The sequence below is a fragment of the Chiloscyllium plagiosum genome, chromosome 17 (genome assembly GCF_004010195.1).
Source record: "Chiloscyllium plagiosum isolate BGI_BamShark_2017 chromosome 17, ASM401019v2, whole genome shotgun sequence".
Taxonomy (NCBI): Eukaryota; Metazoa; Chordata; class Chondrichthyes; order Orectolobiformes; family Hemiscylliidae; genus Chiloscyllium; species Chiloscyllium plagiosum.
The window spans coordinates 66704235-66730300 of record NC_057726.1 but is presented as its reverse complement, the minus strand read 5'-3'; the positions used below and the strand labels follow the sequence as shown (position 1 = coordinate 66730300).

General features: G+C 43.9%; 2 protein-coding genes across 4 annotated transcripts in view; both read right to left on the bottom strand.

Moving 5' to 3' along the window:
* The window catches only part of exosc6 (exosome component 6), a 9212-nt gene extending 8720 nt beyond the window's left edge, over positions 1-492 (bottom strand). Inside the window, exon 1 of the mRNA XM_043707360.1 lies at positions 81-492. Coding sequence (XP_043563295.1) covers positions 81-397 — 317 coding nt within the window. The 5' untranslated portion in view covers positions 398-492. The remainder of the gene's footprint in view (positions 1-80) is intronic.
* A 2692-nt stretch (positions 493-3184) lies between these two features.
* The window catches only part of aars1 (alanyl-tRNA synthetase 1), a 51168-nt gene continuing 28286 nt past the window's right edge, over positions 3185-26066 (bottom strand). For all 3 annotated transcript variants that reach the window (XM_043707357.1, XM_043707358.1, XM_043707359.1), the window contains exons 11-21: positions 25921-26065; positions 23405-23583; positions 22367-22480; positions 21473-21679; positions 19690-19874; positions 16794-16902; positions 14653-14766; positions 12127-12246; positions 7443-7529; positions 7224-7337; positions 3185-3672 (exon numbers count right to left, since the gene is read on the bottom strand). In XM_043707357.1, coding sequence (XP_043563292.1) covers positions 3487-3672; positions 7224-7337; positions 7443-7529; positions 12127-12246; positions 14653-14766; positions 16794-16902; positions 19690-19874; positions 21473-21679; positions 22367-22480; positions 23405-23583; positions 25921-26065 — 1560 coding nt within the window. In that variant the 3' untranslated portion in view covers positions 3185-3486. The remainder of the gene's footprint in view (positions 3673-7223; positions 7338-7442; positions 7530-12126; positions 12247-14652; positions 14767-16793; positions 16903-19689; positions 19875-21472; positions 21680-22366; positions 22481-23404; positions 23584-25920; position 26066) is intronic.

Below are 26066 nucleotides of genomic sequence, written 5' to 3'. Positions count from 1 at the left end.
TGGGGGGAGGGGGGTGTATATGGGGGGAGGGGGGTGTATGTTCAGACCCTCCCCCGGCCCCGGCCCTGGCCCTGACTGACCTGAACTCGCAGCCCAGGGTGGCTCCGCTCAGTCGCCGCTCCTCCTTCCTGTCGCTCTCCCGGGGCCCGTACACGGCGCACAGCAGCTTACTGAGGCCGCACTCGGCGTACACCGACCCGTCCGCCTGACTCACCAGGCCGGCCCGAGCAAACACCGGCCTCGGCTCCGCGGCTGACCGCCCGTCGGCCCGGGCCCGGGCCCGGCCCAGGGACCCCGCCTTCCCCGGCACCGAGCTCGGACCTGCATCGCCCGCCACAAACAGCAGCGGCGACTGCGATTCCTCCGGGCCCCGCACTCGCTTCGTGTCCACCGGCATGAGGCACCGACTCACTCCAGGCTCCGGCGCCTCGACCAGGCCGCAGGCCAGAGGCACCCACTACCTGCCCTCCACCAACACCGCCCCCCGCAGCCCGGGAGCACCAACTGCAGCCTTACACGCTCCACTCCACCCCCTACCGACTTGGGCACGAAGTGCAAGCTCTCTTCCAGCTTGCAATGATTTAGTTAGATGTGATTTGTTTTACTATTGTCACATGTACCAAGATGCAACCCTGATTTCTGAACACCTAATTTAGACTGACCCTTCAAAGCTATTTGTCCTTTCAGGTGCCTACTGCATTAATCTGAAGCAAGAGTGCAGGAATGATGCCCAATGATCTGGTCAACGTGAATCATTAAACAGATTAGGAGTTGAAGGCACCAGTGTTGGATTGGAGTGTATAAAGTTAGACATCACCCAACACCAGGTTATAGTCCAACAGGTTTATTTGAAAGCATTAGCTCTCGGAACGCTGCTCCTTCATGAAGCCAACCACCTGATGAAGGAGCACCGCCCTGTAGGTTAGTGTTTCCACATAAACCTGTTGCACTGTATGATGGTGCTGTCTGATAATTTTAATCTCAGTTAGGCTGGACAGCTGGTTTACAATGCAGAGTGATACCAACATTGTGGGTTCACTGGCTGAGGTTACCATAATACGAATCCTCAACCTTTCCCCACACCTGAAACATGGTGACCCTCAGGTTAAACCATCCATAATTATGGTCATAGAGGTATACAGCACAGAAACAGACACTTCGGTCCAACTTGTCCATGCCGACCAGATATCCCTGTCTAATCTAGTCCCATTTGCCAGCACTTGGCCCATATTTCTCTAAATCCTCCCTATTCATATACCCATCCAGATGCCTTTTAAATGTTGCAGTTGTACCAGCCTCCACCACTTCCTCTAGCAGCTCATCCCCAAAAGGTTGATTCTTAGGACCCTTTTATATCTTTCCCCTCTCACCCTAAACTTATGACTTTAGCTCTGCCCCCCCACCCCCACGGAAAATGACCTTGTCTATTTATCGTATCCATGCCCAAGATTTTATAAACCTCTATAAGGACACCGCTCACCTTTTGACATCCAGGGAAGACAGCCCCGGCCTCTCCCTATAGCTCAAATCTTCCAACCCTGGCAACATCCTTGTAAATCTTTTCTGAACCCATTCAAGTTTCACAACATCCAACAGGAAGGAGACCAGAATTGCACACAATATTCCAAAGATGGCCTAACCAATGTCCTGTTCAGCTCCAACATGACCTCCCAACTCCTGTACTCAATGCTCTGACCAATAAAGGAAAGCAGCACCACAAAAATGCAGCACCTTCCATTTATCTAAATTAAACTCCATTTGCCTCCACTCAGCCCATTGGCCCATCTGAACAAAATCCTGTTGTAATCTGAGGTAACCTTCTTTGCTGTCCACTACACCTCCAATTTTGGTGTCATCAGCAAACTTACTAACTATACCTCCTATGTTCATATCCACAAGACAGTAGCACTATGTCTGTTGTAGTGTAGCAACTTTACCATAAATCTCTGTTCTCCATCATATCCTCACCTTTGGGATGCAGCCTTTCCTGCATTTACATATAATCTTTTTATTAGCATCATCCATGAGTGATGAGGAGGAAGAGAGTCCAATATTGGAAGAATGAAGTCCTCTTTCAGTTCGTGCTACATGTTTTGTAACTTTGCCACTGATTTCATCCATCTCTTCCAGTTTGATAATTTCAGTATTGTACTTGATCCAGAGTTGAGCTTCAACCCCTTTCATAACAAGATCCATCGCACTCTTCTCTCCTCCCCCCACCCTTTTCTCCTCCTCCCCCAACCCTTCTCTACCCCCCACTATTCTCTTCTCTTGCCCCCCCCCCCCCCACTCTTCTCTCCCAACATTCAAAGGGAAAAGATGTCAAGACCTATGGGGTAATGATGTACAGAGTGGAGTGTTTGTTAGTTATTGCAACGTATTTTGTAAAGGACATTAGTTTTGCTTGTTGTCTGTATAGGGTCTTTATGTGTAGTGTAGCAAACACTGCATTGGACAAACAGGCAGAAAACTAGCCACCAAAGTACATGAACATTAACTAGCCACAAGACGACATGACCCACTCTCACTAGTATCCTTACATATGGATGAGCAGACACCACTTCGACTGGGACAACACATCCATCCTAGGACAAGCCAAACAGAGACATGCACGAGAATTCCTAGAAGCATGGCATTCTACCCAGAACTCTATCAACAAACACATCCACTTGGATTCCATTTACCACCCCCTGAGAAAAACAACAGGAAATGACATCACCCTAGGACTTGCCATCACCTCAGGAAATGACATCACCAACCCAAGGAAACCCAAACAAATAGAAAGCGGTCTATAACACCAGTGCTTCAGCTAGAGGCTCACTGAAGATGTTACTTAGCAAGGTGACAAAACATCTGAAAACAAACCTTCCAGCTCAGCGAGCAAACCTATACCCAGAATAAATGTTAGTTCACACACAATGTTGAGCAAATCAATTCCTAATTAGTTGTGTTTCACCAAAGTCTGAATCAATCTACAGTATAGAAGTTTACAGAAGTCCATGTGGAGTCTTAAGCACGATCGCAATATCCAGTTCATATAATGAAGAGGTTTCATTGTTTATAGTCTCTTGAATAATGGTCACGAATGACTAAGTAATGACTGCATAATCACATGAGACAATGAACAAGAGACAGGTGATCTGAATCTGAGAATAAATAACACACTCCAAATCTGTGACCAGTATTATTTTAAGCTTATGGGTGCAAATATTTTTAATGAATTACAGCCATTTTAAATAGGCAAATACAGATTTTCTCATGGCCAGTCCCTTTCTGCAACAGTTAGAAGATTTTAAGAGACCATCGATTACTAAGATGTTCTACTGACTTAGCGGGACAGAAGTTCATGGTCTTAGCATTAACAAGACAGCATTTCTGACAGTGGGGAACATGAACCCCTCGGCAGTGGTGGCCCCAGACATGGAGTAGGTGGGTCCTAGCCCCATGGACGGACTTTCAAGTCACATCTAACTGCGACGTTTGTGATTAGTTTTTGAGGTCTCCTATTTTAAGCTCTGCAAACTCAGTCGCCAGCTTCAGTGCCTTGTCCAGGCTGTTGATATTCTTCCCCGTGGCCTGAGCTGACATGTCGTTTCCTCCTCCTCTTCCGTCCAGCTGGTCCAAGATGTGGTTGACCCAGTCACTGGCTTTCAGGCCCCTGCTCACCACCTCCTGAAAAAGTTAGACATAAAAAGGGAGAATCAGTGAAAACTCAGCAACCTGCTGCTTATAAGATGGGCTTTTCACAACGTACGGACCACAGGTTCAGTATCTGATAGACGACAGTGTCATAACAGCTACTGAACAGCCAGAGAAAGCTCTGAAGGCTCCAAAGTTTTTTATTCCTACGGTCTCAGGAAATACATGGATGGGATACAACTGAAATCAGCTCCTTATGATCAATGAAGGTAAAACTCAGCCAGAGACACCGCCCTTGACTGCAGATCAGTGGTTGCTGGGTCATGTATGGTGAAAGGGTTGAGACCAGGTGACGACAGGACTAGTTTTGAATGTGATACCCCCCCTTCGGTGCAACAGTCCAACAAAACGCACTAACAGATCAGGAATAATTCCAAGGATGAAGTGTCAAAGGACACAGAATCATTACTGCCGACAGTTTGCATCTTCAGGTGGAGATTAACAAAATGTCATTGCTCTCGACATGTAGAGACTTAAGCAAGTTCACCTCATTCCTCCAATCCCTACCATTTGTCGCTCCACCATTGGCAGGCATTCCTTCAGCTGCTGTAACACTGCAATGGATGCCCTATACCTCTCTGCACATCGCTTCTTAAAACTGACCCCATTAAATAATGAATATTCATAGGGCTGGGGAGAGAATAAAAACAAATTGCCATCATGAGAGGCAAAATACTTGGGAAAATAATGTGATGGAAGGCCAATAAATCCCTTGATTTTAGAGTGATAGTGGATGCCCTGGCGGTTGTCTTCTAAGAATCCTTCGATTCTGGAAAAGTCCCAGATGATTGGAAAGTTGAAGCTTCTGTTTAAAAAGGGAGACGAGAAAGAAATTAACTTGAAGCTAGTTAGCTTTACGTCTGTCACCAGGAAAATACTGGAATTTATAATTAAGCCAGCACAGCATCTTTAAGAGGAAACCACAGCTGACAAATTTATTAGAATTCTGTCAAGGGGTAATGAGTAGAGTAGATAAAGGTGAACAAGTAGATGTAATGTTTTTGGATTTTCAAAAGGCACATATGTCGACTTAATAAAGATCCCATGGTGCAGCATTGATACATGACTGGCTAACCAAAAGACGATAAAAGAGTTGTAGCTAAGGGGGAAATTTTGGGATGTCAACCTGTAAACAGGGCATTGGATAGGCCACTTTGGAATATTGCGTGCAATTCTGATCTCCTTCCTATTGGAAAGATGTTGTGAAACTTGAAAGGGTTTAGAAAAGATTTATAAGGATGTGGCCAGGGTTGGAAGATTTCAGCTGTAGGGAGAGATTGAACAGTTGAAACTTTATTGCTGGAACAGCACAGCAGGTCAGGCAGCATCCAGGGAACAGGAGATTCGACGTTTCGGGCACAGGCTGCCAGGGTTGGAAGATTTCAGCTGTAGGGAGAGATTGAACAGGCTGGGGCTGTTTTCCCTGGAGCGTCGGAGGCTGAGGTGTGTCCTTATAGAGGGTTATAAAATCATGAGGGGCGTGCATAGGATAAATAGACAAAGTCTTTTTCCTAGGGTGGGGGAGTCCAGATCTATAGGGCATAGGTTTAGGGTGAGAGGGGAAAGATATATAAGAGACCTAAGAAGGGGCAAGGTTTTCTCTCAGATGGTGGTACGTGTGTGGAATGAGCTGCCAGAGGAAGTGGTGGAGGCTGGTACAATTACAACTTTTAACAGGCATTTGGATGGGTATATGAATAGGAAGGGTTTGGAAGGATATGGGCCAAGTGCTGGCAGGTGAGACTAGATTGGGTTGGGATAGCTGGTCGGCATGGACGAGTTGGACTGAAGGGTCTGTTTCTGTGCTGTACCTCTATGACTCTAGTGGCGTGCCAGAAGTTTCAATGCTATATCTTTCCATTACTATTTACAATACACAGAAATAACTTGGATGACAGAAGTGAATGCCCAGGTTTGCACATGATGCAAAAATAGATGAGGGGGCAAATACTGAGGATGACAAGAGTCTTCGGAGTGATGTAGACAGATAAAGTTAGTGGGAAAACAAATTGGAAGATGGAATATAGTGAGGGAAAATGCAAGGTTACACACACTGGCAGAAGCTGAATATCATTTAAATGGAAAAAGGTAAAGTGCAAAGAGATTTGGGGATTCTCGAGCGCGGGCCACAAAAGGTAGCATCCAAGTCCAAAAGGAAATAAAGGAGGCAAATGGACAGCTGGCCTGTAGTTCAAAGGGGAGTATAAAAGGAATACTGTGAACTGTTTCAATCCTCTTATGTAGGGAAAGATATATTGGCATTAGAGGCAGTCCAGAGAAGGTTTACTTGACTGCTTTCAGGTATGGAGGGACTGTCTCATGGGGAGAGGTTGAGTAGTTTGGTCTTGTACTCATTGGAGTTTAGAAAAAATGAGAGTTGACCTTATTAAAACATAAGATTCTAAGAGGACTTGACAGGATAAATGCAGATAGGTTAGATTAGATTAGATTACAGTGTGGAAACAGGCCCTTTGGCCCAACAAGTCCACACTGACCCGCCGAAGCGCAACCCACCCATACCCCTACATTTACCCCTTACCTAACACTACGGGCAATTTAGCATGGCCAATTCACCTGACCTGCACATCTTTGGAGCCACCGTGCCGCCCACTACCACCGTTTTCCCCTCGTGGGAGAGTCTCGGGCCACAGGGGACAATCTCAGAAAAAGGGGTGATCTAGTTAAGTCAGAATGAGGGGGATTTGGTTTTCCCTCTCAACAGGTAGTCAGTCCTCATGAGGACTTCTTTTCCTACAGACTTTTGAGGTTGGGTCACTAAGTACATTCAAGGCTAAAATAGACAGACCTTTATTCAGTAAGAGAATTAAGGTTTATAGGGAATAAAGGGAAGTGGAATTCAATGGTTGAAGACACTCGATGGGCCTAATGGCCTACTTTAGCCCCTGTGTCTTATGGTATTTCTGAGTAAGCCCATGTTACCAATCCTAATATCTCTGTATACAGCTCAGTGTAAACCTTTGTTTGATAATACTCCTGTGTAGCAGCTTTGAATGTTTTATATAGACGCAATTTTTTGGTGCTGTACTTTCCTTTATCCCAACTCAGATCAATACTGACAACTGCACTACTGTTAGGGAGAGGAGGGAAATATCAATATATTGCTTTGACTTTCAGTTCTTTCAATCACTACCTCAGGTAGCTGGACAGCTGCTTCTTTGGGGTGAGCTCAATCAGATCACAAGATGTATAACAAAAACTGACCACAATTTGTTCTCGTAATTCACATTATCAAATCACTTGTCAGTATGAATATTTTGCACGCCTTGATTAGACGCCAGTCTGTCATTACTATGTACAAACGATTTGAACCCCCTTGATTAAATTTCAGTGCTGAAACTCTGAACAGCACATAAATTGTGCTTCGTAACTTTAATTAACAATTGAAAATGTCTGATCCAACATTTTGAAGAAAACTTGTCCAATGAGCAAGTCAGATCCAATCAGTCCCAAGGGATGCTGGCCTTGTGGGTGTGAATTTGTAGCTTTCAAGTAACTATCTTTACCTGGGGCACTTGACACAAGCACGTGATTGTTCCTGCATCACTGTCCACTGCAAACAGCATTGTTGCTGTCTGAGGGGAGCGTGCCTTAAACAGCTTGAGGGCTTCATTCAGCACCTGTTGGGAACAGCACAACACAGAGGTCAGACAAACCACTATCCACTCTCAAATCAAGCAGCAATTAAACACCACTGCGAATACTGTTCAGAATGCTCTCCTCACCTTGGCTGGTGCTCCTGCTTCCATTTCCATGACAACAAGAGGTTGGTTTGGATTAGTATCTATGAACTGCTCCGTCTTCTCCCGTACCTGTCAAAGTAATGAACAAATACAAATAACGAGACCTGAAAACACACTGTCCAAATGATGAGAGATAGCGGAGCTGCAAAGGAATCTTTGTGTCCTCGTGCATGAATTGCAACAGGTTAAGATATGTAAATAACGCGGTAAGCTAATGGAATATGATTACAGTAGTTCCCCCCATACCCACAGGGGATACGTTCCAGGGCCTACCGCAGAACGCTGAAACCGTGGATAGGAACGAACCCATTCATTTCGATGGGAAATGTACCATCTCTGCAGCCTCCTGGTCCCTGGTTCTGGAACATTCCCTTTTATATGTTCAGGGCGCATGGTTAAGTGAAACTGCAGTAACTAGACCTGCGGAGACAGGGGCTGCCCTGCAAGAGGAATTAAATACAGAAGTAGGGAGGTTATGCTTCAGTGATACAGGGCACCCTTGATGTGTCCTAGAGTACTCATTTTATTTAAGGAAGAATCATGTTCAAGGGGGCATAGCTTTAAATTAAGGGGGGGTAGGTATAGGACAGATGTTAGGGGTAGGTTCTTTACTCAGCCAGTCGTGAGTTCATGGAATGCCCTGCCAGTAGCAGTGGTGGACTCTCCCTCATTATGGGCATTTAAGCGGGCATTGGATAGGCATATGGAGGATAGTGGGCTAGTGTAGGTTAGGTGGGCTTGGATCGGCGCAACATCGAGGGCCAAAGGGCCTGTACTGCGCTGTATTCTTCTATGTTCTATGTTCTATTAATGCCATGGGAACCATTCCAAGAAGGTTTACCAGACGAATGCTTGGAATGAGTGGGTTGTCTCATGAAAAAATGTTGGACAGGCTAAGCTTGTATCCAATGGAGCTTAGAACAGCAAGAAGTAACCTGACTGAAACACTGAACATCCTGTGGGGGCTTGACAGGGTGGATGTGGAGAGTTGCATCCCTCTTGTGGGGAAATCTTGGGAGTAAGGATCACTGTTTAAAATTCAGAGATTACCCATTTAAAACTAAGAAAAAAATCTGAGTTGAGAATCGATGGAACTTTCTTCCTGAAAAGGTGGTGGAAGCAGAACCCTTGAATATGTTGAAGGCAGGGTTGGTTAGGTTAGACCTCAGCTGGAATATTGTGTATAGTTCTGGGTGCCACATTATGCGAAAATTGAGAGTACGGTAGGGAGCATGCAGAGACTGGTTCCAGCTGTTCAACTTCAGTCACGAGGAAAGATTGGGGAGGTTAGAGCTGTTTCTATCGGAGAGTAGAAGGTCGAGAAGAGATCTGATCGATGTTTTCAAAATCACGAGGTGTCGGGACTCAACGGTTGGAGAGAAATCGTTCCCACTCCGGAACAGAACAAAAACCAAACGGTCAAGATTAGAGTGGCGCTGGAAAGCTCCAGCAGATCAGGCAGCATCCGAAAAGCAGGAAAATCAACGTTTCAGACTCTGATCTCCAGCATCTGCAATACTCACTTTCGTCTGATTAAGATCACGTTCAAACTCACGAAGGGCCAAGATAGATCAGATGGTCAGAAACTGTACCTGTTCATAATAGGATCAAGAAAGAAAGGGCATAGATTTGGAAGTTCTTGCAAAAATAACTTTGAGAAAAAACATTTTCACTCGATGAGTAGTTAAGGTCTGGAATACATTGCCTCAAAGTGTGGTGGGGGCATGTTCAAGTGAAGCTTTCAAGAGGACATTGGACAGAAGAATGTGCAAGATTACAGGGTTGAGTTAAAATGCTCAGGGTGCTGGTACATACCTGATAGTTCTGCATCATAACAATTCTGTGACCCTGATTTGAAAATGTGTTGCTGGAAAAGCAAAGCAGGTCAGGCAGCATCCAAGGAACAGAAGGATCGACGTTTCGGGCATTAGCCCTTCTTCAGGAATTCAGAATTCCTGAAGAAGGGCTCATGCCCGAAACGTCGATTCTCCTGTTCCTTGGATGCTGCCTGACCTGCTGTGCTTTTCCAGCAACACATTTTCAGCTCTGATCTCCAGAATCCGCAGTCCTCACTTTCTCCTGTGACTCTGATTTGTCAAGCACAGGGATGCAAGGTTATTGGGAATGAAGATTTAAGTGAGATTTGAGAACATTTGTAGCTCAGGTTTAGGTTCTGGATGTAGATTTGCTCACTGAGCTGGAAGGTTCATTTTCAGACGCTTCGTCACCTTATCAGGTAACATCAGTGAAGATGTTACCTCGTGTGGTGACAAAACATCTGAAAATGAACCTTCCAGCTTAGCGAGCAAACCTACATCTATGAAGATTTGAGGTTCAATTAGATCAGCCATGATCTGTTGAGTGGCAGAGAAAACGTGAAGGGCTGAATAGCCTATTCCTGCTTTTAATCCAATTGTGTGAATGATCAGACTATTGGTACTTCATTATATGAAGGTGATCCTGGCAAATACAGCGACAGATTCAAGCACAACGACACAGATATTAAAAACTAGGTTCTTTGGAGAATGAAAGGGAGATGAACGAAAAGGAAATTTATACGTTGGTCTTTATTACTTCTGCCAGCCTTGTGTCATCACTTACATCACCTACTTCCACTTCTTTCTGACCATGCTCTGCCTGAATACCACAGATACACAAATGAACTCTAGCTCATAAAACTCTTCTGCCTGTTTACTAACTCTCAGCAATTCCTATCCACCCATCGTCCCTGTGTGGTATATTGGTTTCCAGTGAAGCATCTTCATTTTAAAATGCTCATCCTTCGTTTGAAATCAATTCATGGTCCTGCTGCAGCCCTGCAAGATCTATGAAACTCCAGATGGAACCAAGATAGACATGTAATATAACAGCATCCCTATTATCACACTGGGCTACAGTACTGGTGGGGACAGGTCTGTCAGTGTAACACTGGGCTACAGTACTGGTGGGGATAGGTCTGTCACTGTATAACACTGAGGTACAGTACTGGTGGGGACAGGTCTGTCGCTGTATAACACTGGGCTACAGTACTGGTGGGGACAGGTCTGCCGCTGTATAACACTGGGCTACAATACTGGTGGGGACAGGTCTGTCGCTGCATAACACTGGGGTACAGTACTGGTAGGGATAGTGTCTAACACTGGGGTACAGTGCACACATTGAGTGAGTGGTCCTGAGCAAAGTTCAGGGTTAAAAAGCCAATAAGAGAAGAGGGAGAATGAAAAGGGACTGGCAACTAAAAATCACACAGAATTCCAAAGTCTTCCATAGGCACAAAGGATGATCAGAGGAGAAGCATAGTCAATCAAAGACTGAAAAGGGAATTTTCACATGGAGGTGAGGGCATGGCTGAGGTATTAAATGAATATTATACACGTCTCTTTTCCAAAGCAGCCAATGCTACCCAGGTAATGGTGATAGAGGAAGAAACTCATTCACTAGGAGTGTTCAAAATTGATAATAAGGTGGTATTCGATGAGCTGCTGGTACTTAAAAGAGTTGGCAAGGCAGCTGGACCAGTTATGATGCATTCAATGATATAGAAGTGGGAGAGAGTGAAAATTACAAAGGCACTGGCAACAGTCTTTCAGGGGATTTCAGGACTTGGTGTTGGTGCCAAAGGACTGAGACTTGCAAACAGCATGTCCTTGCAGAAAAACAATGCAAGGAAGTGTTCAGAAATTACAAACCTGTTAGTTTAACAGGTAGGGAGGAAACTTCAGAAGTAAAAGTTCGAGACTGAATTAATAGCCACATGGACAAACGTGGGTTAGCTAGGGAGAACCAGCATGGATTTCTTAAAGGAAAATCACATTTAACCAGCTTGCGACAGCTCTTTGAAGAGGTAACAGAGGTTTGATGAGGGTAACGCTGTGATGTGGTGTACGTAAGCTTTCAAAAAGGACTTGATAAAATGTCATATAACAGACCTTTGGGTATAGTTACAACTCATGGAATATAGGGGACAGCAGCAATGTAGATTAAAGTATTGCCTGAATGATAGGAAACAGAAAGCAATAGTAAACGGAGATCTTTCCGGTTGAAGGAAGGCTTGTTGGGGATTTCCCCAGGAATAGGGATGAGGACCCTTGCTCTCCTTGATTCACAGGACAATTTCAGGGGACAATTTCAGAGACTGCATTATACAAAACTTTGAAGCAATAAACTGAGAGCAGAAGTACAGCAGAGGCAGATTTAATGGTGGCATTTGAGAAGGCATTAGATTGGTGTTTGAATAAAAACAATGTGCAGAATTACAGAAGGATGACACTAAAAACTGGTGTGAATACATCAGTCAATTGCCTTCTTCTGCACCGTGACATTGTATGGATTGTAAATTAATCATGTTTAATAATAAGCAGGTGGTGGACATTAACTGGGATTTCACTTAAACAGACACTCACATAAACTGATACGGCCCAGATAAAAGATAAGTGTTAATATGCTTCACAAAACTGCAAAACCACTAAAGACTGCCTCCAGTACTATCCTTCATCTCATGGCTTTCCATGACAGACCATTCAGTAAAAACTTATGAAGAGAAACATCAGAGCTTCCATAAAAAGAACATTCAGTGTCGTTTCTCAATGAAGGTTTGGGAGTGATTCAGTAAATATTATTCAAGAGAGGGATTAGCTCCTACACCATCATGGATTTGATCACTCACCTTCTTCAGCATGTCAGCTTTACTGGCTCTATCCAGATTATCCATAAACTTCTTTAGTGACTTCAGCTTGTCCCTCAGCTCATCCTTGTGCCACTGTGGAATGACTGCAGCACTAATCATCTGAAATTAAACAGACACAAGGAAAATCCTCGTGAAATTACATGCTGTTGTAAAGGACCCTCAAATCATTCTACTGCGTTATCTCTACGCTCTTTCTCCTCTCCACCTCCTCCAGCTCTCCGTGCCTTTCAGATCGCAGCAATCCTCCAGTTCTGTGCTGCTGCGTCACCCTTTTAAACTCTCCAACTCAGTGAGCTGTTTTCAGCTTCCGTGGCCCTCATACTCTCTGTAAATACCTCCACCACACACACACACTCCCTTTATAGATGCTCCTTAAAACATACCTCTTCAACAAACCTTCAAACTTCTGACCCAGTTTACCTTTGCTTCGCTTGGTTTCAGAAATGTTTCTTTAAAATCTGGTACACTGTTGTTAAGTGCTTCAGAACAGTTTTTTTAAGTTAAAGGTTGTTGTTGGCAGGGCTATTCCATTAAGCACTTTAAGAAAACCTTCAGCAATTCTCTGGAGTACATTTGAGCTAATGGATGACAGTACCAGACACTAGAAACCACCCCTCCATTACACCCACTGAAATTCTTCAGAGTATTGCAGCAGACCCTTCATTGATATTGGTGTGACAGGGGAATCCTGCCTCATTCTCAAACACACACAGAGTTTCTCAAGCATTGCTATTCCCTCTCATTGAGCTAAGGGGAGCAGAGGCCTTCCTTAGCCGCCTGACCCATCTTCTGTTTACATGGCTCAGTGCTCTCCTGTACTTACCCACTGAGCTACTCACAAACCTACAGTGAAATTTGATTTATCCCTCATTAACTTTTAACTGTCCAGTTCAAGCTTTTCCTCCATGTCAGTCAGAGGTAAAAAGGTAGGCGTTCTCTGATGGGGGTGTCTAATATCAGATTACAAATGGGCCAAAACTGATCAGAGTTGAGTGTCTTGAAACCAAAGCTGTCACAATCCACGTTCCCAGTCGGAAACACCATTCTTTGGCCTCCAGTTCCCTTACTCCATTCCCTGGATACCCAACCAAAATCAGCCTGACAGTGTTGTAACCTCAGCGTCATTCTGAATACTGAACTGTACTTCAATTCCCTACCATCAATCTGCTGCTAAAGTCCACATCAAAACATTACCCATCAGCAACCCGACATCACCCACTCAATTACCCACACCCCTCCCATGCTGCCTTCAATTTCACTTTTCTAAAAGATCTCCTGACTCCATCCCCAAGTTCAACTCTGTGTAACTTTTAACTCAGACTATTCCTTATCCTGTCCTAAGTCTTATATCTCGCTCTTTGTCAACCTCAACTAATTTTGTCATGGGAAATGGAGTTCCCTCACTTCCATCCCCAAATCTCTGCAATGTCTTCCAGCTCAGTAGCTCAGTGGTTAACACTGCTGCCCCACAGCACCAGGGATCTGGGTTCAATTCCACCCTCGGATGACCGTCTATGTGGAGCTTGCGCATTCACCCATTGTCTGTGTGGATTCCTTCCAGATGCTCCAGTTGCCTCCCACAGTCAGGTTAGGTGGATGGGGCATGCTAAATTGCCGGTACTGTTCAGGGACGTGTAGTCTGGACGGATTAGCCATGGGAAATGCAGGATTCAGGGGACTGGGCCGGGGTGGAATGCTCTTCAGAGAGTCAGTGCTGACCCAATGGGTCAAATGGCCTGCTTTCACACATTAGGGATTCTAAGGTTCTTATGCCCCCTGCTCTTCCAATTCATCCTGCATTTAACTCTGACAACTTCTCCAGCCTGCTATATTACCCCCACAAACCTTTTCAAGTCTCTCCTTTAACCCATCACTTTGAATCTTTGGATTTCTGTCACACTCTCTCTCTCTCCTATCTCATCTATAAAATGTTGTTAGGACCTTTTGCTCTGAAACAGTACTTTCCTAATTAGATGTTTCGATAATCCTTCTTCCAGAGGTCATTCTCAGGCCTTTCATCCTTGCCCCACTCCACTTGATCCAATTTACTTTATATTACTATCAGGGCCCTCTCCTTTGCGTTATTTTACTCCAGTCTAATCTTTGTTTATTCCACATTCCTTGGTCTAGTGGTTTTGTTTCAAGCTGCAGGCTGAGGCTTGGCAGCTTTAAGGTAATATTATCTCAACAATGCTGCAATTCACAACCAAGTCCCAGAAAAAAAATTAAAAAGGAACATGAGTGAGGCCAATAATCCAATGACAGTCACAGAAACGTAGGAAGATTCATCCAACTCCATAAAGACACCACCACTTCTCTCTCAATGATACCATTCTAAATAACTCCAGGGATTCCACCGCTGCTAGCCAATCCAGAGGCCTAGTCCTGAAGCAGCACTCACTCGTTCACATATAATTTGTAAAATTTATTTGTGACTCTATCAGCCTTTAGAATATATTAAGTTATAGAGTATGCATAATTCTCGATTATGTATTTCTCGTTTACCTCTGTGAGATCTGCAATCTCTTTCTGGATCTCTTTACTGGGAGCTGTCTGGATTTGGACCTTCGATTCTAGTTGAACAAGAAAATTCTGTAGAGTATCTGCCTTTCTTAGTGCCTAAAAAAAAAGACAATGGCATTCAAGTCACATTCAAGGCGTGCAATATTCGTCGTACATCCAAGTACAGCTCCACTGACTGGCATCAACCTAAGATGTGCAAACACAGCCACAACTAAAATGTGTGGGAGAAAGGAGGAGGAAGAGACAGGACATTAGCATGTGATAAATGCACAAAAGGAAATTCTCCAAAAGACTCAGTGAGCATGTAAGAATGCCAGGACGTAAGCTAGCAAGCAGAAAACCTGAATGAAACGGGAGCGCTCTTGGAATGTCTGCAAAAGATGCAAGCAGCATGGATTGAGAGGAGGAGTGTGTACTGGAGACAACACGTATAAAGATGAATGAGCATGTAAATTAAATACCACTGGAGACAAAGAACAGCAGGAGAAACAGTAGTTATGAGAAATTCTAAAAGTGCACAACAAACAGTGCAACACATATGACACACAAAAGAGATGTAAAGTCTGGTTGTTTTTTTCGAGAGACTCGTGCCTTCATCAATGTTTTTTAAAGGTCAATAATTATCCTTCTTTTTATATACATGTCGGTGTACTATACCTTTAAGAAAGCTAAAAGCTAGTAGAACTACCTGACAGCACCAAGTGTTCTGAAAAAAAAATATAATGTAACATTTGGTCGAACAATTCAATTAGCTGGTTGCCTGAGACAAAAACAAATTCAAATTTGGCCAATCAATTTAAATTATATCCCAAAAAGTACCAAATTCCAATCGTTTGAATTGACTATATTGACAATCTTAAAAACCAATGACACAATCCAATGCTTTGGGGGTATAAGACCAGTGAAAACTGAACAGTTGGGAGGAGAACTGCTAAGCCACCAGCATATAAAGACTGCCTGAAAAATAGCTCTCTAAAAGGTACCTTTATCACTCTAAGCTGTGAAGCAGAATCCCCAGGAAGAAGACAGGAATACAGAGAAAAACCGAAAGCTACCTGGTTTTGAGATATGATTCGGATATGATTCTTCAATGTATAATTTCAGTTACATCACACTGCAAATTTTTGCTATAAATTCTGTGTTACGATCGAGCCCTCCACAATCACCTGATGAAGGAGCGTCGCTCCGAAAGCTAGTGTGCTTCCAATTAAACCTGTTGGACTATAACCTGGTGTTGTGTGATTTTTAACTTTGGTTTTGAGATAAGAAGTTTTGTTTTGTAAATCTTAATTGGGTGTTTCATTGGACCAGTATTGTACAGGGGAAAGTAAAAGATAGGTTAGAGAAAGGAGTTGTAAATAGTTGTTATTTAATTATTCTGTTATATTTTAAGAAATAAAGTCATTAATTTTTACTTTAAATAGTTCTTGGCCTCTTGAAGTTTTACAGATTATCTTTTATCATGGAATAAATCTTTTCTGTGTTGCTGGTTTAAATTAAGCAGGAGGGTTTACACTGTGTTGGAACACCCTCCTCAGACCGTTGACCATCATGAGCTACAGCTTTACGAGGATCAGCAGCACACTAGTACTTTGCCCAAAGGCCATTCCTTCTGTCCAAGTTTAGACAATGAGTGTGAATATGTAATCCAGCCATCCCAGGCATTACCTCATAGCTGAATGTAATCCTACCTTCGCCTGGCACCCAGGAAAGTCCATTTTCAGCAGAGATCACTGGTCAGTGACAAGAATCAGGAACCTTGGCTGAATTGTCTTCTCAGTAACCCAGAGAGCTGTTTATAGATCCTATTCTCTCCTTCAAGGTGAGAGCCTCAGGCGATTTGGAGGGCCCATGCAGGGGGACTCTGAGCAGTGGCTCATTTAGACAGTGGGCAGAGCGCTTACTCGTCAGCTCACTGTCAGAAGATATGGCCCTTTAGGCTTATTGCCATAATGGTAGAGCTTGTACTGGCAACACCAGGGAAGCTGAAAACATTTTTTCTTTTAAGAGCTTAGATGAAACAAAATACAGTAAACCAAGAGTCATCCTGCCAAAAAGACACCCAAATCCCCCAGAGCTTCCAGCTGCCTTAGGGTCAAAATTTGTCAAGCACGCCCACCGACCTTTTGGGCTTCAGATCCTGTGACTGCCACTATTCTCCTGATGCCCTTAGCGATGGCTTCTTCTGATACTATCACAAAAGGTCCGGCATGGCCAGAGTTCTGTAAGTGCCTGCAATAAAAGCAAGATAATTAGCACGAGCGAAGGAACTCAGCGGGACATAGCCTCTTGTCCCTAAGCTCTGCAGTCAAAACATCAAGCAATCAAACAAGTACTAACTGTCTGTGTTTCACAAGTTTGACAGGTTGTTTTCCCCTTTTTGAACTAGAATAGAGGTTAAACATTGCTATTTCGCTGAAATACCAAGAGGATGCTGTGAAATGGAAATCAAGTGGTGCACAATTTAGCCATGCAATGTTGGTGTTGAAGCGTGAGATTGCTATATTACTGAGATCGGCATCAAGAGTTTTTGAGTTGAGGAAAAACTGCCTGACAACAGCTCCCAGATTGGTTCAGTAGCAAACTGCATTAAATCTATAGGTGCAGGGCAGTAGCAATCTCCAGAGCTGACAAAGACCTCTCTCTCTCTTCCCCCCTCTTCTCCCAGTGTGAATGAAGGGACTAAAAAAAAACGCTTAAAAGAATGAATTCTAACAAGAAAGGTCCTATTTCCACAGATTCAACTATCAAAGTGAAGAATGATCATTGCTTTACAGATTATATACAGGGCATTGTCAGTGCTGAAATCTAAAGGAATTGTCAGGGATAATTTAACACAAGCTCATGTTCTGATCTTCAAAACATTGTGCTTTTTTTCCACCCGTATGTATATGTCAAAAAGTCTGTCGTTTGTTTGTTTTATTCCTGAATGTCTGTCTATTTAAAGGTTTTTAAAAAGGGTTTCAGTTAGGCCACTCTTGGAATACTGCGTATAATTCTGGTCACCACATTACCAGAAGAATGTGGATGCTTTGGAGAGGGTACAGAAAAGGTTTACAAGCATGTTACCTGGTGTGGGGGATTTTAGCGATGAAGAAAGGTTGGCTAGACTGTGGTTTTCTTCACTGGAACGTCTGTTAGGTTAATAGACAGAAGTTAATAAAAGTGTGAATGGTATGGATAGAGTGATAAGTATGAGGCTTTTTCCCCAGGGTGGAGGGGTCAATTACTAGGACACACTGGTTTAAGGTGCGAGGGGGAAAGTTTAAAAGATATGTGTGAGGCCATTTTTTCCACACACAGAGTGATGAGTACCTGGAACACATTGCCAGAGGAGGTGGTGGAAGCAGACACAATAGCAGCATTCAAGAAGCACCTGGACGAGTGCATGAATAGGAAGGGAATAGAGGGATACGGATCCTGTAAGTGAAGGTAGTTTTAATATGGAAGGGCAAAATGTGGTGGCACAGGCTTGGAGGGCCAAAAGGCCTGTTCCTACGCTGTGCTGTTCTTTGAGTATTGTTTAAGTCACGTAGTAATTGATTAGCAATCCCTTGTTTTTTTTCTGCCATTTGTTAAAGTTATAACAAATAGAAATATAGTCTGTTACTGATGAAACCAGATGCAAATTGCCTTAGATGTGAAGCAGTCAGTCAGCAGGCAAATAGGCCAGTCTAGCACCACCATCGGCGCAATCTTCCCAGTTAAGTTGTTGTAGCATTAACAACATCGTTCAACAAAGCAACAATTTCAACAGGTTCTGAAAAAGAGTGGAACCACTGTTCAAACTATTAGGAAATATCCACCAAGTTTCTGACTTTGGTGGACAGCAGACTTCCAGGCCGCACCCATCTTGTGACGCAGCACTGGAAGGGAACACGAAAGTTTGCACCAAACAAAAATGTTCTGTGGAACGCAGGCTAGACAGAATCAGGAACAAAATCAAGCAGTTTTACTCGTTGGCAAATGCCACCAAAATTCCCGGGAGAAGACAGAGTATTAAAATCAGAAGAAAATGCATTTTCAATTTTAAAAGCCAATTCTTCACGCCCTAGAGATTGAGGCTTTTGCAAAGACAAAATCCTATCAAAACAACTCCTTGCACTGCAAGACCAGGAGACGGCGGAGCACATCCTTGGTCATATTAAAATAATGCAAACTGAAATGGGAGTCAGGATTACAGAGTGTTAATCAGACCAGCTCTGGTCACCACATTTTGGGAAAGACGCAACAGCCTTTGAGGGAGTGCACGGAGCAGATTTACCAGGGTAGCTCTAGGGATGAGAGAATTTCGTGACAAGACAAAGTTGAAGATGTTGAGAGCGTTCTGTTTGGACCACTGAAAGGTTGAGGTACGGTAGAGAAGAGAACTGTTCCCATGATCTCTTCACGCAAGGACATTGATTTAAGGTTTAGGCAAGAGATGTAGGGAGTTGGAGGGTAAGAAAAACTAGTGGAAGCACAGGCAATCAACGATTTCAAAAGGCAATTGGGTGGAACTTGGTAGAAGTAAACGTGCAGGTGTACAGGGATAGAGCAGGGGAATGGGACAGATCTGCAAAGAAGTGTATGGATGCAATAGAATAGCCTCTTTCCATGCTGTCCCAACTCTGTGACTTTTCATAGTAGGAGAGGTTTTGATTAACACCTTAACCAAAAAGAATTAGTAGCTGCTCTTTGTGAGCCCAGACAGTGCATTGACAGCAATTCTACTCTCCTGATGAAGAGCTTTTGCCCATAACGTCGATTTTCCTGCTCCTTGGTTGCTGCCTGACCTGTTGTGCTTTTACAGCGCCATTCTAATCTTGACTTTAATCTCCAGTATCTGCAGTACCCACCTCCGCCTAGCAATTCTACTCTCCTTCAATATTGTAGCTGTATCTTCCCTGCAGACTGCAAAGTGAAAGATTTAAACAAACAATTCAGTTAGATACATTTTCACCTTGATCGACCCCGCCATAGAGTTCTTTTAGCCCTGTGAAATCCTTTTTTGCCCTGTACTTCAGGCAATGCACTCACGTTCCGCCGCAGAATTCGACTGAAGTGATCGAGCCTGCTGGTCCTGATGGGTCAGCCAGCATATCCTCCACTGGGATGCCCACAGACACCACTCGCACTGGGTCAGGGTATGTCTCATCAAATACAGCACGAAGACCCTGAATGGCCTTTGCTGCAGCAAGGGCTGTATCCTTGGCATAAATCGGCTACAAGGAAATACATCAATTATTCAGAATATCAAGTGCAAGCTAAAGAGTTAATGGCTTAAATTCAGTTCCCGTGGAATTTCAATGTGGGATAAAGAAACAACTTTGTGCCCCTCTAAGTGAGGGATGTTAGAGGTGGGAAACAGAACTCCCTCTGCTCAAGGAAGTGGACTCACCAGGTCAGGTACAGTAATTACAACAAGTTCTCCTTATTCTGTCACTTCTCCAGTGACAGCCCACCCACTCCTGCTGTAGCATGTCATTTGTTTATTTTCGACACCAACCCCACCCTTGGCTTCTCTGTCTGCAAATGACTGTTTAATAGCAGTTTTGTGAAGAGGAAACGAGATTATTCAAACACATACACATGAATCACCGGAGAAACTCAGCAGGTCTGGCAGCATCTGTGGAGAGAAAGCAGAGCAGCCCTTCTTCGGGTTGCTGGACTCTGCTTTCTCTCCGCGGAGGGCGAAAGTGAGGACTGCAGATGCTGGAGATCAGAGTGGTGCTGGAAATGCACAGCAGTTCAGGCAGCATCTGAGAAGCAGGAAAATCGACTTTTCGGGCAAAAGCCCTTCATCAGGAATGAGCCTGACGAAGGGCTTTTGCCCAAAACGTCAATTTTCCTGCTCTTTCTCTCCACAGATGCTGGCAGAGCTGCTCCAGAAATTCCTGCTTTTGTTTCAGATCTTCAGCAGCTGCGGTTCTTTATTTTGTACTATTCAGACACATTTGGTGTAAAGCATTTACAGACAGCAGATAGTGGCTCATCATTTCATTCACCTCATCAGCCTAAGCTGCTTTTGAAATTGGGACCTAGGGCCAAAAAGGCAGTGGGTTAATCTCTGCATCACTTGATATCCTTTAAAAAAAAAGCAGTCACAATGAGTAACAGTTTATGCTGCTCAGACACGAGTCAGAAGCTCAGTGTCAGAATGAATAATGCCTCATCACGTTAATGCACGTTATAATTTCTTAATCAGCTTGCTTTTTCATACACGCAGTTGCTTCATGATATAACTGCATACCCGGTATTCCATACCTGGCTTGCAGAAATGAATTTAAAAGGCACAAACACGGAACAGCTCAGAATGAGCAACAGGCCATCGACTCCAAATGAAAAGTGCTAAACATCCCCTAATTAGAGTCATAGAGATATATGGCACAGAAACAGACCCTTCGGTCTAACTTGTCCAAGCCGACCAGATGTCCTAACCTAATCGAGTCCCATTTGCGAGCACTTGCCGCACAGCCCTCTAAATCCTTCCTATTCATATATCCATCCAGATGCCTTTTAAATGTTGTAATTGCCAGCCTTCACCACTTCCTCTGGCAGCTCATTCTATACCCACTGTGTGGAAAAAGTTGCCCTTTAGGTCTCTTTTATATCTTTCCCCTCTCACCCTAAACCTTTGCCCTCTGAATCTGGACTCCCTAACCCCAGGGAAAAGTCCTTGTCTATTTATCCTGTCCATGCCCCTCATGATTTTATAAGGTCACCCCTCAGCCTCCTCAGTTTTCTGAGACAAAGAGTTAAAACCACCAAGTTTAACTTTTTAAAATTGAACTGGTGAGATTGTAAATGCTGAGTACTTTACCTTAGCTTCTTGAATCATTTTGCATGTGATCTCTTCAGTTGTTTTGATCTGCTGAGTGCTCATGGCGCCTTTAGCTGTGAAATCGAAACGCAGCCTGTCCGGTGCCACCAGAGAACCTCGCTGGTCTGCTTCACCCAGCACAGACCGCAGAGCGAAGTTCAGCATGTGGGTACTAGTGTGATTACTCATGACAGATCGCCTCTTGGCCTGGATGGAAAAATAAACGACAAAGCTGGAGAATTCTCACCCTGAGCCCGTGTAAAGCACCAGTTCAGCAAGAGCATCCTGTTCTGGGCGATACGCTTTAGGAAAGATCTGAAGGCACTGAAGAGAGTGCAGACGACATTGAGGAATTTCACTTTCTAACAGGTTTGGCCTGCTCTGCTTGAAAAAAAGACAAGGCTGAAAGGAGATTCAACACAGGTACTCAAAAACCATGAGGGCTCTCGAAAGGGGCGACAGGGAAAAGGTTTCGTGAAGGGGAGAACACAGACGTAAAGCTATTGGCAAAAGGTATGGCACAAGGAAAAACCTCTTCGCACATCATGTGGTTAGGATCTGGAACACGCTGCATGACAGTATGTTGAAAGTAAGTAAGTTAAAAAGTAATGATTAGAGTTTTCCGAAAAGGAGGAATGTGAAGGTTTATGGGAGAAGGCAAGGAAATGGCACTAAGTGGGATGCTACATGGAGAGCGAGTGACACACAACAGCCTCTTCTGTGCCATATCAATTTTGTAGTTATGTCATCGGAAGATTTTAGAGTAAGTTCCAGCCATAGATTGAAGTGGTGTGGAATTCACATCCCAGTTAAGTGGGACACGAGTCACGTTCACTGCTAATTGTGAAATAAAGATTAAACTACGAGATTTTAAATCTAATGAAAGGGCATTACCTCATCAATGAACAGACGAACTCTATCCCCGACTTTCAGCTGTCCATAAACCGTTCCAATATGGAGGACATAGCCACCTCGTACCTGTACGTTTTTCACCGAGAACTCAGTTTTCTGTGGAAGGAATTACAGTGAATCAGATTCAGAAAAGTACATTTAAGTGCCAGCATGCCTAGTGAATCCAAAGTAAAATGAGCTAGTGTAGGTATTGAAGGAGTTTATGCTCTTACGGACTTTGTATAATCCATGTACATGTGCCCGTGGGAAGGAGTGGAGGGTGGAAGTATAACAGGCTGTAATGCAATGTTCAAAAGCCTGAAGTTCAGAATTCAAATCTCACAGGTGCGTATTGGCTATATTCAGAGGGTGACTGCAATCTAATGAACCACGCAATGGGCATAGGATAAAGGGGAAGAGAGAAAAAATGTACATAATCATGAATTCAGTTCTCAGGTTGTGCTGAACTAGCTGATCAGCTGGATAGAGATTTGGGCATGACAACTGACCTTTGAACTCTGCTTAGTGCTTCCTGTGAAAGACTACACTTGTATGGATTGAACTATGGTGCTTGGTCTGCGTAGGTCAATGCAGTAATCATTCGAGTCCCTTAAGAAACCAGGAGAACATCTGTGTTAACTTGGCATTACACATTTTCAAATAATGGAGGACTGTGTATTTACTGTTCAGAGGAGATGTACAATACCATAATTTAGTCAGGAGGGCTCCATTAGCCCACGATGAACTTGGTTCCACTATCTGCGTGGGTTTCCTCCGGGTGCTCCGTTTTCCCCCCACAATCCAAAGATGTGCAGGTTAGGTGAAATGGCCATGCTAAATTGCCCGATGTGTTCAGGGACGTGTAGGCTAGGTGCCTTCATCAGGGGAAATGAAGATTAATAGGGTAGGGGAATGGGTCTGGGTGGGTTGCTGTTCGGAGGGTCAGTGTGGACCTGTTGGGCTGAATGGCCTGTTTCCATATTGTAGGGATTCTACGATTCTATCTAGCTGTAAGTGAAACAGGAAATCAAAATCCCTTACATCTTCACCGCTGTCGTCTACTTTTATCAGGTAGCCTTCATCGTAAATCTGACCACCTTGCTCGGCATAGAAGCACGTGCGGTCCAGCAGCAGGCCGCAATCCTGGCCCGTCTGTACTTGCTCCATGAAGGTTTTCTCCCTGCGGATCACTTTCACTGTGGCCTCAATGGATTCAAACACTGCATAGAAAGTCAGAAACATCTGTTCAGTAACCTGTAAAAGGCCATCAGTGGTGACATTCAGATAAACTCACCAAAAGGAGTTTCCTTTAGCAAAATGTGAGCGATTACCACTCCGTGCTGGTTATCATATGTTCCATGTTGGTTTCCCCTTTGCAAATACTCAATCCAGACTGTATGTAGGCGCCCTGCTCCACTGTTCTCTAAGTTAGAACTCTAGCCACCCTATCTCTGACAGCCACCAACAAGGCTTTCTCTACACTAGGTTTTGAAGGGAAAGGATCCAAACATAGAGCTCAAACTTCTTTTATAGATGTAAGCTGTCACTTTGAGGGGGTGCAAATTAAAAATGAAGCAGCTAGAAGCGACTGAAGCTTTGATATCTGTTACACGTATTCAGGTGAAACTGACAGTGTGTCAGACACTGCTGACTTAATTCAGTGTCACAGCATAACCAGAGCATTGCACAGAACATCATATCCAAGAGAATAATAAATGGCACAAACATGAGAAATAGGAGCAAAAGGTAGACCATTTGGTCCCTCGGGTCCGCTCCACCAATCATGACTTTGTTTTTGTGTTCCGAATTCCCCAGTCTCAGCCATCCCCAATAACCTCTGACTCCCCACCCGACAATAATCAATCCCTGCCTTAAAAATATTTAATGACCCTGTCACTAATGCCCATGGAGGCACAGTATTCCAAAATCACACAACTCAGAAGCACCCCCCACCCAAAGTGCTGGACTCACCCGTAAGAGAAAACATGGGTTCCATGTCTGCCTTGCCAAGGCCAATCAGGACCTTATAAACTTCAATGAAGTCACTGCTCTCTCTCCAGAAACAGACCCAGCCTGTCCCACTGCACCCCACTTATTCCCAGAATCAATCCAACAACCAAGCTAGCTTTTCAATGCCAGGGCCTACAGAGATGGATAAGAAATGCAGCCTTGCCAGGAATGCCCACATCTCATGCCAGGACAAAGTAAGGAAATGGATTGATCTTTAGAAAATGGTGATGTCAAGAGGTATAGTGAATAGCAAGGTGTTTCGATTGACCCATCAACGAGAGGCAGGGTCAATTTTCTTTTATTCACTTGTGGAACCTGGTTGTTGTGGTCTGGCCAACATTTATTCCCTTCCCTAGAGAAGGTGGCGGTGAGCTGTCTTCTTGAATCGTGTGCAAGTCCACATGCTGTAGGTAGACCCACAATGCCCTTAGGGAGGGAATAATCTTCCTAAAGTGCCTTGGAAGAGGTCAAACAGTTATATCCAGATGTCAAATTAAGGAGATCCTGCATGTAAATGCAAGCCCTGTCTAAGGAACTCAATTTAGTGACTTTTTGAGGGACCTACTAATTCACAATGCCAGCTGGCAACAGTGCTGAAGTAAGTTGGAAACAGAATACCTCACGTTTCAACTTGCTTGCTTTACAACTTGTGGCAAGGAATGAAATGTCTGTGTTGATATGAGCATGGAGTTTCATCTTTAAGAACTGCTTTGGCATCATGCCAATGGTGTTGGGTTTCTCTGTCCCAACAGTGGATCACTGTGGGACCTCACAGCTACATTCCATTTCAGGCAACCCTCTGTGGCCAGGCCTTCCAAACAGGGGCCAAATTTGAGCTACAGACATGTGCTCTTAAGAAGTGGCTTACAGAACGTCTAATTCGTGCAAGCACTTCACAACCAGTCTAGGCCGGATCATCAGCAGGTCTGGCAGCATTTGTGGAGAGGAAGTAGAGGTTCCATTTCTAATCCAACAACCCTTCTTCAGAACTTGGTCACTGGACTTGAAACATTAAATCTGTTTTCACTCCACAAAATGCCACTAGACCTGCTGAGGTTCTCTCGTAATTTCAATTTTTGTTCCATATTTCCAGCAGTTGTTTTATCACTTTCACTCAATTCCCAAATTCCATTTGGGCGGCCCCTCCCTCAAAGACATTTTGTTTTTATTAAGGAAAGCCGAGTGGTTGGACTGCACCATTGGAGATTTCAAAGATACAAGGCCAAATTAAATCTGCATGACACCACCATTATGGCTAAATAAATCCGACCAAATAATGCACAGATCAGAAAGGTCCCAGTGTTGGTGCCTAGTCTATATTACACAAACTGTGCTCCGGTTGAGGTAAATAGTGGAAACATAACTAGGCTCAGGATTCTCATGGAAGGGAAAACCAATACCCCAGTATCTGCTGTTTCCTAATAAATGGTGACCTGCAGAAATGGAATTGATTTTAACCTCCCATCCACACCCACTTCCTCCATGTTAAATCCCACTTCCTCTATGTAAACATGCTTTCCAAGTCATAGCAATAATGCTGAACTTACCATAGTTTCCATTGTCATCTGACGTGTAGTTGTATTTTGGTGAGTCATCAGTGGCCTCAAAGCCCTTGGCACGCAACTCATCAATTGCATTGACATCTAGCATGATGTGGTCATCATCACCCATACCCTTACCCTGAGACTTCAGC